Source organism: Sturnus vulgaris, chromosome 4 (genome assembly GCF_052056855.1).
Source record: "Sturnus vulgaris isolate bStuVul1 chromosome 4, bStuVul1.hap1, whole genome shotgun sequence".
Classification (NCBI taxonomy): Eukaryota; Metazoa; Chordata; class Aves; order Passeriformes; family Sturnidae; genus Sturnus; species Sturnus vulgaris.
This window is the reverse complement of record NC_142246.1, coordinates 60,031,006-60,044,862: the sequence shown is the minus strand read 5'-3', so window position 1 is coordinate 60,044,862 and position 13,857 is coordinate 60,031,006. Positions and strand designations below refer to the sequence as shown.

General features: G+C 38.7%; 1 protein-coding gene across 5 annotated transcripts in view; it reads right to left on the bottom strand.

Annotated features, from left to right (window-relative positions):
* Positions 1-13,857, bottom strand: part of PTPN13 (protein tyrosine phosphatase non-receptor type 13) — a 111,050-nt gene that overhangs the window by 37,538 nt on the left and 59,655 nt on the right. For 4 of the 5 annotated variants that reach the window (XM_088164060.1, XM_088164061.1, XM_088164062.1 and 1 more), the window contains 6 exons: positions 9,745-9,840; positions 8,029-8,128; positions 1,676-1,895; positions 666-740; positions 382-556; positions 18-171 (listed from right to left, as the gene is read on the bottom strand). In XM_088164060.1, coding sequence (XP_088020186.1) covers positions 18-171; positions 382-556; positions 666-740; positions 1,676-1,895; positions 8,029-8,128; positions 9,745-9,840 — 820 coding nt within the window. Of the gene's footprint in view, positions 1-17; positions 172-381; positions 557-665; positions 741-1,675; positions 1,896-4,580; positions 4,771-8,028; positions 8,129-9,744; positions 9,841-13,857 lie in introns of those variants that run through there. The other variant, XM_088164064.1, reaches the window with a different exon arrangement.

Below are 13,857 nucleotides of genomic sequence, written 5' to 3'. Positions count from 1 at the left end.
AAATTTCATACACTCACTGTATGAGACTGACATCATCCACAAAAAATTTTATGCGAAAAAACAGAGTGAAGTTGACAGGAGGCTTGTTCTTCTTTTTTGGTTCTTCTTTCCATCCTTCTGGAGCTACTTTACTTAGCTTTATGTCAGGATCCACAAAGAAGAACTCATTGTCTGCCACAAACATTAAACAGAAGCACAAGGGTAAAAGCATGAAAACCAAATATTTGCACCAGATGGAGGATAAAGACCAGATTTGTAACTCTGAAACCGGGCATTGAACAGCAAAGTTTTCCACTGACTAACAGTGACTTAATAAGCACAATATCTCTTAGAGGGAATACTGAAAAAGGGCAGAAGAAATAATTTAGCAGTTATTCTTACCTCTTAAAGTAGCCAATCCAAAGAAGTGATGCTCCACCAAGCCAATATGGGCAACAACCATATCAAAGACATCTTTGCATATCGTTTTGGTATCACAGGTCAGCTCCAGCTTCTGCCCACTCAGAAGCATCACATTTACTTTTCGCCTGGTGTCATCACTCTTGCCTTTCTTAGTCTGCATTTTGTGAAATGAAATCTCTCAGCATTCACACTTGTGATAAAAACACATTTGTTGGTTTAACATACTTCCCCTGCCACAGATGGCTGAACAGCCCCTTTCTTACCAAGATAGACTTTGGTAGATCCAAGGAGATAAATGGCTCAATCGTCATTTTTACAAACTCCGGGCCAAAGAAATTCTGCAAATCACAAAAGAGTATGAATGAACACTGTGTTGCTGGAGCAACAGGCTGGGGCACAGTTAATTCCTGCCTTGCAAATGCAAAAGAGGGCCCAAAGGCTAAAATTTGGCAATTGCCTGCTACCTACTCTGTACTGTATGCAGAACATCTGCATAAAAACCTCTTAAGGGAGAGAGGAGAACCAACCTGGTTAGTTAAAGCCTACATGAACTAACTCAATGTGATGGACTGGAGACAGATACAGGAAGTATTACCCTGTATTAGGGCAGCAAGTTCCTGAGTCTTGTTTCAAGTTTTCTCATCCTTACTTTAAAAAACAAAAAAAAATATCCAGTTCATGGTTAGTAGCAGCAGAGGGCATCAAACCATCATCTATTCTACACATCAGACTCTCTGTTTACCTATATACCCATCTCTCTCTTGGTGTATAATTCTATGTTTCATCCACATACCAAAGACAGCTGGGAAAGCAAAGGGGACTTGCACAGGCATTTGGATGAACTTATGAGCCAAATGAATCCTCTCTCTCTTTACCTTCCCAACTTGTTCATTTAATAACCTCTGATGCCAGGGCACATTCACATTCCATGAAGAGAAATGCAAATGAAGTGGCTGAAAATACCACAGAATAGAGGAGAAAACCTATGCCTTGCCTTTGTTAGGATGCTACAGTCTTTAATTGATGCAATTGTCGAGCCTTGCTGTCTGTTTTAGCATCTCTTGATGCTACTTTAGGCTCTGTAGCCACTAATGCCACAAAATCTCAGAAGTTTTACCCTGTGAAAGTAGGCCAACAGCACACACCTGGTATTTCATCTGCTGATGACTATTTATTACAGGACGTGGTTTATGAATCCCACATACAAGAGTTTCAGTCAAGACACAGCTCTGTTTCAATGAAAACAAGAGTTCACCTGAGCTCAGGGCATTACCCTCAGTTTTCTTTGTGTCATGGCTGTTTCCAGGGCTATTTCCCTCAGTGGGTCTCTGGTGATGTCAAGCATTGAGGATCTAATTGCATCCCCTGGGTAGAGGTTAGGCCGGGACTGCCTCAGAGCCATCCTAGCTTGCAGTTGCATCATTTCTTCTTCCTGGCGCTTCAGCATCACTTCTTGGCTTATTAGTTTGCCTTCAAATGGTGCTTCGTGCTGCCTGCAGGACAGTCAGAGGGGAGGACAGATTAGCAGGTGTGCCTAAGACATTCTGCTGCTGTAAAGCACATCCCCAAGTGGAAACACTGAGCACAAACAGCCGTCATCAAATACTACATTGAATTTATTCAGCAGCCAGGAGGTTACCTCTGCACAGCAATCCATCACTTGGTAGAAAAAAGGCAAACAAACCAGGTTTCTGCAGCTGCCTGCAGAACTGCTTCATGTTTTTCATACGAAAATAAAGGCTCAGCTGCACTCTGAAAAAATACTCAACGCTACAAACCCAGTGAATCAGTGCAAAATGAGTAGATGCACAGGAAGAAAAGTATTAATGCTTTGCAAATATCTTAATTTTTGTGTTCATATGGGGGCTTTGAAAAAGGCATGCTCATAAACATGTCATTAAAGAAAAAACTGAAATAACAGTGTACTTTCTCTAAGCAAATATTGCTTCAACACTGTCTGTTTGCATGGGCCTGATATTTATTCCCTGATTTCTCCTGAGAAGTAGTACAGCTTGAAATATTTACATAAAAATGTTCGTGCAATAACATCCTGTATACTAAAGTATTTTAAATATCATACATAAATGTTTCCATAATCTTATTTTGCTGAAAATGATTCCTTTTTTTTTTTTTTTTAATTCCCAAGAATGGCTTGGCTGATATACAGTCACTCTAATGACTAAATTAGAGTCTGAATTTATAATCTGAAGGAAAAAAAGGAGAAAAATAAACAAAAAATCTGCAATTTTTTTTCTACAAGTATTGATCCTATCAGTCTTATTCTTTACATAAAGACAGAAATTCACGTCCTGTTTGGGTAAACAAAAGCCATTTTTTATTTCAAAAATAAAGTAACTGGTTAGGAAATATGAGCAACTGAGAAATCCAAGAAAAAAAATCAAACCAACCTCCAATCCCCTTCCCATGCTTACAGAAAAACACCTTCAAACCCTGAACTAAACAAAAACCAATTGAGCCTTCTGGAGAAATCCTAAACCAAGAAAAAGCAATGTTCTCCCCTTGTTAACATTACTATGCAGAGGAAATTCTTAAAAACGGAACAGGAAAACTAAGTTGGCTTTCATGAAAAAAAGCCCATTTTTTGGCAATTCTAAACTGAGTGTTAAGCATACCACCCAAACTGAATAATAAAAAACGTGAAAAACCAAAGAAAATGTTTAGAAGCCTGTGTACCATTGCAGTCAGGTTTAGAAATATACATAAATATGAAGTAATCCTGCACTGATTGACACAGAGCCCTTTGCAGTAAGGTAACATACAGACTTTTAAAGAATACATTAAATTTATATACCTACTTTGTTAGGAGAACCTAAAGATAGGTTCGATGAGTGACAAATCTGCTAATAAACTAAGAGAAAAATGCACCTGTCCGAGACAGTACACTGGTCTATGCTAAACTGGTGGATGTGATTTCAAATTTTATTTTCATCTTTTAACAGCATTACTAATGAATACCAATACTTTTAATACCCAACTGTCATTGGTTAGCATACCAAACGAGCCTTAAAATAAGAAGAGTTAAATATCAGAAGAGAACAATATTGAAGTTTCTCAAAGGGAATTTCAGGGAAGATTCAGAGTAGTTATGGAACAAATGTATTAATGTAAGCCCATTATCCTTTCCCCTGTGCAGGGCTTCCACATAATTTTTCTCCTTCTCCCTTCTGGTTTTTTTTCTACAAAAGACTGAAAAACCTGCACCTAAAAGGACAAAGAAATGAGAAAAGGCTTCAGACCTGCCAACACATGTGCACATGCTTAGCTTTTCACCAGGAGGAAACTTGTCAGGATCGACATATATGGGAATATTGACAAAACCCTAAGTTAAATACACCCACAAGCACCCTTCAGATCAAGGTCTAAAGGATGGGCTCTGAAATAAAACAAAAACAAACACTTTCTGAACATAAATATCTATGAATTATCAAAGACATTTGAAAAAGACATGTTGTAGCTGGCTCTATCTAAAAACCTGCTATTGAAAACATCTACTGCAGAAAAATGTCTTGGCTTTTTAAAAACATGCATCCCTGTACAACAGGAGCAATGAGAAGTTTTTATTATTAGGTTGGTTTTATCAACCTAATTATTATCTCTGGTGACATGTATTAATTTCTATGAAAATTAGCATAGGTGTGGGGTGTCCATGGAGGAAGCTCAAAATCCTAAAGGTTTAAAATTTTTCCTGTCTTACTACATAAGCGCTATCACCAAACATAAATCTGCAGGTTTCAGCACCCCGGGTCAGTAAAATTAACTCTGGCTTGGTCAGACTGCCAGTCTTTATGGGAAGTAACATGATTCAGTCTTTAGGTTCCCAGACAAGGAATGCATCTCTCCTACAGAAAAAGAAATATGTTGAAATATACAGGAGAGCTCATTTGTGAAGCTCTGAATATGCAAGTGTTATTACTGGGAAAGAAAAAAAAAAAATCTAAATTACATTCCTAACAGATAGCATCACAGAAGTGTGTTTTGTGTGGTGCTTCATCAGACAAGTACTTGGCTGCTACTCTGTATTTTCATCTGTCTGACTGCAAACCAGAATCCCACAGCTGCTTATTAACCTGCAGATGGTAGGAGAGCACGAACCTGGAAGGCTGACTCTTGAAAAAAAAAATAGGGAAGTGAATTCTCTCTTCACCTGGTGTACTTACCAAGAAATTAGCAGGTATTGGATCAGAGAAGGAAGTTGGAAGAAGGGAAGCAGGTAGGCATTCCCTAATGATTAGTGCAGTGGGAAGGTCAGGAATAGACTGAGAAAGATGGATGCCTTTTGGTAAGGTAGGAAGGATATGAAAATGAAATCTACTGGAAGGAAAAGGCAACAGAAGGAAGAGATCCATGTCAGCTGCTGCTCCTAGAGAGAAAAAGGAAGAAATAGTAAAGGAAGAAAAAGAAAACAAAAGAAAAAATGGAAAAAGCCCAAGGAATACAAGAAGCAGAGAGGAAACAAGACATAAGCCATTGCCACAAGGAATGCATTCCAAGAAGCATAAAGGATAAAAACAGTCACAGACCACGAGAGGGGTAATACTGGATGTCTATGGCTTCTATAATTTAATAGCAGGCCAGCCACCCAAACAGCACAAGCTGCCCTTTCTGATAACTCTGAACAGCTTTGCTGTTTCTTTTGAAAGAAACCTCCCTCAAATCCAAATCCTCCTACTTGATTTACAACTCAATTTTATCAGGATAATTCTATAGATAATTAAACAGAGTGGGTCTAAGAATATGTCACAGAAGCAGCAAAATTAAGATGTACTGAAGTACAGATGGTATCTCTTGAATACAAGAGAGACACTGAAACATTCTCCCAAGTGCTGATGGAATTTAAGTAATGGATAAAGTTGCATACAGTTCCCCAAACCCTGGAACCAAATGGTCAGCCAAAGCATGTGAACTCTGAGATCCTGCTCCTTGGAACTACTTGTTACCATCAGTTTTACTTTGAGACCTGAGGTTTCTGAAGTTATACAAGCCATGGTGTACTACAACACAGGACGCTTTAAAGCAGCAACATTCAATGTCCTGTATAAAAATATTAAATTATTTTCTTAGAAATTCCCCATTTAACCAACTACCATCTTGGATGGAATTCCTTTTGCGCTTATTAGGATGGGAATATTTTAGGAGCTGCTGTAGTAAGACAGACTATTCACCTCATATTATTAATGGAGGAATAATCTAAGTATTACTACAGGACTGAATTCTGCTTGTGGCTGCTGCCCTTCTCAGCAGGTCTGCAAAAAAGCTACTAAAACTAGCTGGCAGCCTTATTTTTTCATCTTGGATATATTACTGTCTGGTAGTTAGATCAATAAAACAAACCAAACTCGTTCACCTATAAAAATGGGTGAACAATTATGACCCTACCACGACACTTTTATGCAAGTGCAGTGGTATCAGAGTGGAGGTCAAGGAAACAGGAGATTAAATAAAATGCTAAAAAATACTGTATAGTTACATACACATAAAATTCATTCCTTTGCTAAGTACAACAGGTAAGTCTATGCTGTGCTTGCAAAACATATTTTCCTCCTAGATTTCACACGTATACAAATGACAACTATTAAGGTACCAGTCCTAACAGAGTAATATAAAATAATGTGAAACAAACCATGAGAAACTATGTAGTGCTTTACCTCAGCATTTTCACTTGCATAATAGGCCCGATTCATTTACAACAATGACTCATTTACAATGTGACTCATTTACATACCACATACTACTTTCTGTTTCTGACATACTTTGTAAATAGAAACAAAAGTTCTCTATCAGCATCCGCAAATTACTGCCGGTGTATTTGGAAGCATAACTACAGTGCTGAATGGGCAATTTCCTGGGTTCAAGGCAAAGCAGAATGAAGGTTGACTTAGCAGTTTTCACCAAAATAAAAAAAGAAAAAAAAAGGCAAATAAGTTAAGAAAGCTACATGCTGTTTCTGTACATACGATGGCAATAATCTGATTTGCCATTTTGGTGTGGTGCTAAGACAGCACGAAGCACAAAGTAAAAATGTACAGTTCTTGGACAGGGTTACATAGAAAATAAACCAGTAACCCTTAGAAGCCTGCCACAAAAGTACATATATGATGTGAAGACAGTCTGGATTCCCACAACTGTGTGGACACCACTAACACATACAGCATTACACAGATATCATATTCCTGACAACAAAACTCTGTGGACTCAGTTAAGCTGCACCTAAATACTTCTTCCCTGCCAGAAATGCCAACATAGAGGTTTTTAGATGACTCTGTATTTCTCAGGCAAAGTGCAGGTAGTAAGGAAACCAATCCCCCAAACCAATAATCAAAACCTGTACGACCTCCAAGGAACTCTTGTCGTGCTCACCTGCACTGAGATGCAGTTCATTTCAGACCTGCCTTAGCCAGAGGAGCAGACACTCACTTATTTTCATCTCCATGTTCAGAGCGTGGCTCTAAGCCCTATTTACTGACATCACCCCTTGCTTTAAGCGAGCATGGAGGACACGTACACCAGCAGTGTCACATCACCCAATACAGGCCCAATCTCTGCACATTCCCATGTTTCTTTAATAGGATAGAGCAGGATTCCCTTTCCAAAATATGCCCAAACCATATAAATACCCTAGGATATTGAGCACAGCAGCAATATTTCTCCTGATCTGCAGCATACAAAGCAAAAAGCTGCCAAGAGAAGGCTTTGTTGCTGTGATGTGATGAGGGGAGAGAGGAAGAAAGAGATATGCCTTTATTTTTTACCCTTTGCTACAAAAATTATCTGCATCATTTTGATAAAATATTCCGAGGTGATTAGGCGTCTGGCAGATACCAGAAGAAACTTTTAAATCCAAAAGGTCAATGTCATTAAAAATGTTCATACCTTTAGAATGGAATCAGTCTCAAAATGTAACAGGTATGGCAGGATATGCTTCTGCTGTATTAAGGTGATGTTCAAAGCAGAACCTACCTTTTAAAGCTGTGTTGATGAATGGCACTTGAAAAAATGAAACTCACACAGGTGCAATATTTGAATACTGCACAGCCAAGTAATTTTCAAAAAGCATAAACTGTTACTGAATTGGCCTGCTTAATAAGTGCTGAGGCATTAAAAAAATCAATCCAAACACTAAAACATGAACCAAGAATTGCCAAAATAACCAAACTAAATGTATGGCTTTTGGCTTATTTCAAGGAAATAAGCATGCACCCATTTCCTTATTAAATGAAAAAACCCACAAATAAATCTGTATTAAGATCAGTAATTTCAAAAACTTTATTTTGGAAATGTACAAATAAAAGATAATAAAATATTTCCAAGCAGAACCTAGCCCCTGACCTTCTGACAGTTATAACAACCTGATAGAGTTCAACCCTGTCTCCATGAAACATGGGAACTGAATGTGGATGCCTAACTAACCTCCACATTACAGTACATCGTGAGACTTTTACTTCAGAATGCAATATATAATTCTGAAATGCTATTTTCATACAAGTATTACATGCCTTTTAAAAAAAAAATCTTAACCAGAAGCAGGGATGGGAGTGAAAAACTTCACCTGCAGATTTAGAATACATTCTTTAATAAAGAAAAAGCACTCCAAGATATTGTATTTACCTTGTTCTCTGAGAATTAGCTTGACTTGATGTGGAGATATCATCAGCACCTGATAACACACCACTGGCATCATCTCTCTTGAAACCTTCATTTCTTCTCACTAGCAAATCAAAAGACAAGTTAATATGTGGCTGGGCAACGAAGCACACAGTAATCCCATCTAAAACTCCAGGATTTATCAGTCATATGAGATTACTCAGAAGGAATTGAATTTATGTGTTCTGCACAATGGCACTACAGTATCAAACAAATTAACATTATGAAGTTGATTTCAGTTTTCAGAGCTACCTTACAGTTTTACCCCACAAAAATAGCTGACAGTCCTTTGAAGAAGAATACTAAGGAAGGCCTAAAAGAAATCACAACAAAACCCCACACAATTGCACAGACACCTTCCCAAGGTAACACATCATTTTTGTCAGCCATGAACTGAAACAAAAACATGGCAGAGACATCATACAAAACTACTTCAGACCAGAAAGAGAGCAGCTAGTTAACTATGCATCCAGTAGACAAAAAAAGGAGTTAAGAAAGCAGTATCTGAACTTCTAATCATTGTCCCTGGAATCTGACTCCTCATTATAGTTTATAGTTTTTTTTTTTTTCTTTTGGCAATATATTAACCTGTGATTCTCTTTGTAAAATTACAGCTTTTGGTGGGAGATCTTCCTGTAGCAGCACCTGAGATGCTACACTTCAAGCTTGATTTTGCACAGTACCTCACTTCCCCCTCTTACTGTACCCTCAGCAAACAGAGCTGGCAGGAGAGCTCTTGCAGAACACACTAAAGGCACACTGGTTTAGAAATAGTTCTTTTTGACATTCATTTCACTGAGCCCAGATGTACTACTACTAGAAGGCAGAAGACAGTTCTATCTTGCCTGTACAGACTTTGGAGTTGTTGACTTTGGACTGGAACACATAAACAGTTTGTTCCAAATTGCAAGCAAGCAAAAATAAATTATAGGAGCCTCAATATTACTACTCCAGGCTTCTGGCTCAGTAAGCACAAATGACAATGACAAAGAAGATTGAGAGAGAAGTGAGTACATGGAGGCTGGGCTGGAATTCTGTGCATACAGCAGCTATGCTCCAGCTTCCTAACTATTGTTTTCTAATTTTCACTTGATTTGTCTCAATTTTCTATAATGATTCTGCAAAGACAATTCTTCCTGCCATTCATCTGCAATCAATCCTTTGTATCATCTCCTGCTTTTTCAAGCGATTGATTTAATAGAAACTACTTAAATTTATCTTACAAACAGCCTGTACTATGCAGTACTTTTGCATTACACTGAAATCCTTGGCATAATTTATAAAGCACTTAACCCTCATGGTAAAACCCACCAATATAATTATACCATGGAGGTCCCATACAAAGCTTTTGTAATTCACTGTTACTGTGCACTAACAACAACTCCATCATTTTTGCAGCATGTTATTTAAAAAAGAACACTTCTTGTAAAAAGTTAACTATTTCCAGCTTTTCTTACCAAATTCCCTCCCAGAGTGCTAAATGTCAAACTGATTTCTGAACAGACTACACATTATGCTGATCTGTACATGACGTAATTTCATCATAGAACTTTGTATTAGGACAATTATCAAGACTCCTACTAGAGGCTTTTGGGGTCTGGATTACATCTTGAACTTTTTTCTTTAGATTTTTTGTTTCTTTGGGTTTTTGGTTGGTTGGTTTTTAAACACAGGTCTTACCTTGCCTGAAATCTGGCTCTGAAGAAATAACAGATGGACTTTCACTCGAAGTACTATAAACATCGCTGTGATAAGATTTGTACCTTCTCAAAGGCTCTGAAAGTTTAAATCAAGGTATCAGAAGGAGGAAGCAACAGTCATAATGTAAAAATCAAACATTTGAAGTTCAAAAAAATGTTTCAAACAATTTTAAAATGCCTATCTGTGGCTATGGAGTCTAAAAGCAAACACCCAGGGGATGCTGTGCTGTCCCATTCTGCTTCCATGGCCTGAGGGTATTGTCATCAGCCTGATCCCTCTTGGCAATCCCAATACAGCCACCCCCTCTGAACTTCCCTCAACATCACTTCCAAGTTAAAACTAGTATTAAAAAAATCCCATTGAGACTCAAGACAAAACCAGATCCCTCCTGCAAACAAAAGAGGTGGAAGCATTTGGTGTGCACCTCCTGCATGTAAAAAGCAATCAGCAGAACTCAGTCCCTGGCTCCTTTATGATGTAAAAAGAAAAATATCCACAGAGATAAAGGAAGCACTGGAAAATTATAATTCAGCTCATCTTTGACATCCACAAAATATGATTAACAATCAATTAGTAAGCCCCTAGAGGATATTTAATTAACCAGAACAGCTAAATTGATGTGATGATAAATCAATACAGCAGTCTCAGTTCCTACTCTCAGGGGATTACATAAACAACATACTGCAGCAAAGGACTCCACAGAAGGGGGCATGTGCTTGACATTTGCAACCATCTCCCAGATCCTCCCTAAGCACAAGCCAACAAACACCCACAGAATTTGCATTAAAGCAGAACACACGCACAAAAAAAAAAGTCTCTACGTCTTGGGAATACCAATACTTCACTGTCAAAGTGAGACAAAAAAGCTCAGGTGACCTTATTTGCAGAAGGCTGTTTCTGGTCTGACTATAGTTAATGTTTTTGAAAACAAAAGCAGTGATACAGAAAAAACCCACATGTAACTGCTGTGAAAACAAGTGCCAGTCACTACAGCAAGGAATATACAATGCAGGGATACAAAATGGGGAACACATAAGCAGATATTTCTGGAGGCTGCAAGAAGGAAATCAGAAGTTCCAACTTTCCACGTCCAGAAAACGAAACATCTGGTGAAAAATTCTGAGGGAACAATAAACCTGCTGCATAACTTCTATCAGGTCAGATGACAGGTTAGTCAACAACATTACTCATATAGACTTCCTACAGAAGTAGGAAAAATTCCAAACAGGAAAAAAGCATGAAAAGAAGTAAGATAATGCAGTACTCCGAGAACTAAAGACTAGTTCATGTTCACTTTGGACTACCTATTTCCAAAATTTTCCTCTTTAAAGGCCAGTATTGTCCCCTTTTCTACCCAGCTCACTTGGGCTGCATAGAAAGAAAAGTGGGAAAGGTAAGCAAAGCTGCAAACCAACTCATGAAACCAACAGGTCTCACCAGCCCATTCCAGTTGCAGTTTAGCAGGATAAAACCCAATTAATCCAAAGAACATTTTACACTAGCAACATGGACCTACAGCAAGATGAAAAGAATCCACTGGGGCTGTGTGGGAGCAGTGAGGTTGCTTCAATCTTTCACAATGGCTACTTTCAACACTGTGGATTTTACAACAAAGAAATCTGCCCCCAGTCTAGCAATTACTTGCCTACCATGGGAAATAAAAACCAAATTCAGTGGGTAGCTTTTGGAGATGTGTTTTTAAAATGCTCTCAGCCCTTAAGTGAGGCATCAATCCAAACACGACACTGGAGTTACAGTACTGAAACGTTTAACTAAAACCAGACCTCTTGTTTCCCAGTAGTTTTATTAGCTGTAGGTTTTTTGAGTCTGCTGAACTGACTTTGAAGCAAGATGATGGAGAGGGAACAATAAAATATGACGTGAGATTTTAAACAGACTTATTTTTTTCCACTTAGTCAGCAGCCGGGGCTTCTCAAATTGCACACAAATTATGGCTCCATTCTGGTTCTTTGAGACATTAAATTTTGAAAAAACCAAACCCATGGTAAAACAGAAGTATGCAGTTAAACCACGAGACAAGTGTTTGTAGGTGGTGGTGTGATATGGGACTCTGCAGGGTGTTTGACCTCTCCTGACTCATCCTGTTAGTGGGAGCTGGTGCCACGCTGTAGGCCAAGAAGTCCACGAGCCAAGAAACAAAAAGCAAGATTTCCACACACTGGTTATCTCAGTGTTGTCACAGACCCTCACATAAGGCCCAACAAGGCTCAAACCTATTCACAAGTAGAGCTGGAGACAGGACCACACTCCTGTCTTGCCACATCCTTCTCCTTAATCAAGACCACAAGCAAAGCTATTCCTCTCATCTGCTGGAAGCATTCAACATTTCCATGCTGGGCTGCACTGAAGACTATCAGGCAAAGTTTGAAGGCAATTAAGAAGCTACATCCTGAAATTCCATGTAAATCCTCTAGATTTATATCCATTTTGCTCAGTTTAGAGAAAACACATTCAGATGTGTTTGCTGCTGGGTCATCTTCCTTCCAGTTCTCTGCTGGCCTACACAAATGTCTGTGTATATCCCCTGAACATCCCCCCAGCACTGCATCTCCTCTTCACCAAGTGCCTTCCTCCCTGGGGCACAGACTGAATATGCACTGCAGATCTGCAAATACTCAATTAAAATGTAAATACTGAGAATATTCTATCTATAATGCTCGCATAGTCATCCAAATAATTTATGCTCTCTCCTCTCCTCCAGCAAGTTCTCCTCAATTCTCCTCAATATTAGGATTGAACTTCAAAGAAGGCACTTGGATCATGTCCAACTTAAGCTTCTAATTAAGAATTGGCTTCCAAAGGTCACAAAGTCCCAGTTCTGGGATCAAATTAAAGTTTAGGTTTTCACACAGAAGTTTGAAAAGTAAGCACAAACTTCTAGTCTAACTGGCTGGGAAGGAGCTGAAAAATGACAACAAAAGCTGAAGACGTCAATAAAACAACTTATCGTCTATATTTACAATTTTCCCTGGGAATTCCAAATGACCTTGGTTTGTCATCTTAGTTTCTTGGGGTTTTTTTTGTTTGTTTTTTAAAAAAAAAAATTTGGTGACTGAAGAGAGCCTTCAGAACTGATTAAACTTCTACAAACACCAAGCACATTGTAGCAAAAATGATTATATCAGTCACCCTCCTCAGCATTTCAGTGTTTAGATTACAGTCTTTTACCAGAACACTTGGAACTATTTTACACCTCAATAGAGAAAAACTCCAAGAGTTTAAGCATGTTTTAAGAGTTTGTAACTAAAATGAATATATAAAACTCGTACTAATAAGTGAAATAAGCATGTGGTAGTTCCATGATGCAAAGGTATGTGATGCATTCCAAGTAGAAGAGTCTGTCGTTGTGCTGCAGTGGTGCTTTTTCAAGTTCCCTATCAAAACCAGCAGAGCACAACCTCCCCGGCACCTCACGCAGCACAGAATAACAAAACACGCTATTTACACAAGGCGAGACCTGCAAGCCCAGACAAGTCACTGACAGAGAGCCTCACCTCAGCCAACTTCAACAGAAATCAGAGAACCACATCCAGCTTGGAATTTCATTATTTTGAACACGAGTCACATCAGATACACAGGCTTTCAAATACACATCATTACAGAATTATTTCTGGCGGCACAGAGAAGGCGGCAGAATTAAACCGACAGTTTCATGACAGGCAGAGAGCTCTTGTTTGCCCTTTGAAGTTTACTGGTGGGTGTCTATTACAGGAGAGTGGTACAATAATAGCACTTAAAACACATTTACTGTCCTTCGGGAGAAGCTGGGACTTGCTTCTTTCCCATGGGTTAAATCAATAGATTAGAGTCATATTTGCTTTTCCTTTTCCTCTCTTCATCTAAGAAAACTTGAACTTTCTTATGCAAGCCAGTATAGGTTTAACAGGAGGGACACTGAGATCTAATTCAAATTCCTGGTAAGGTTCACATCCAACAGCTGACAGAGGAAACTAACCCATTCTGACTTCCAGGGGAGCAGGCTCATTCTAACATGCAAGATTCCCACCACTCACACTCTACATGAAAAAGTTGTATTGCACATACAGTCCAAGTCACCAGGCATCCAGGCAA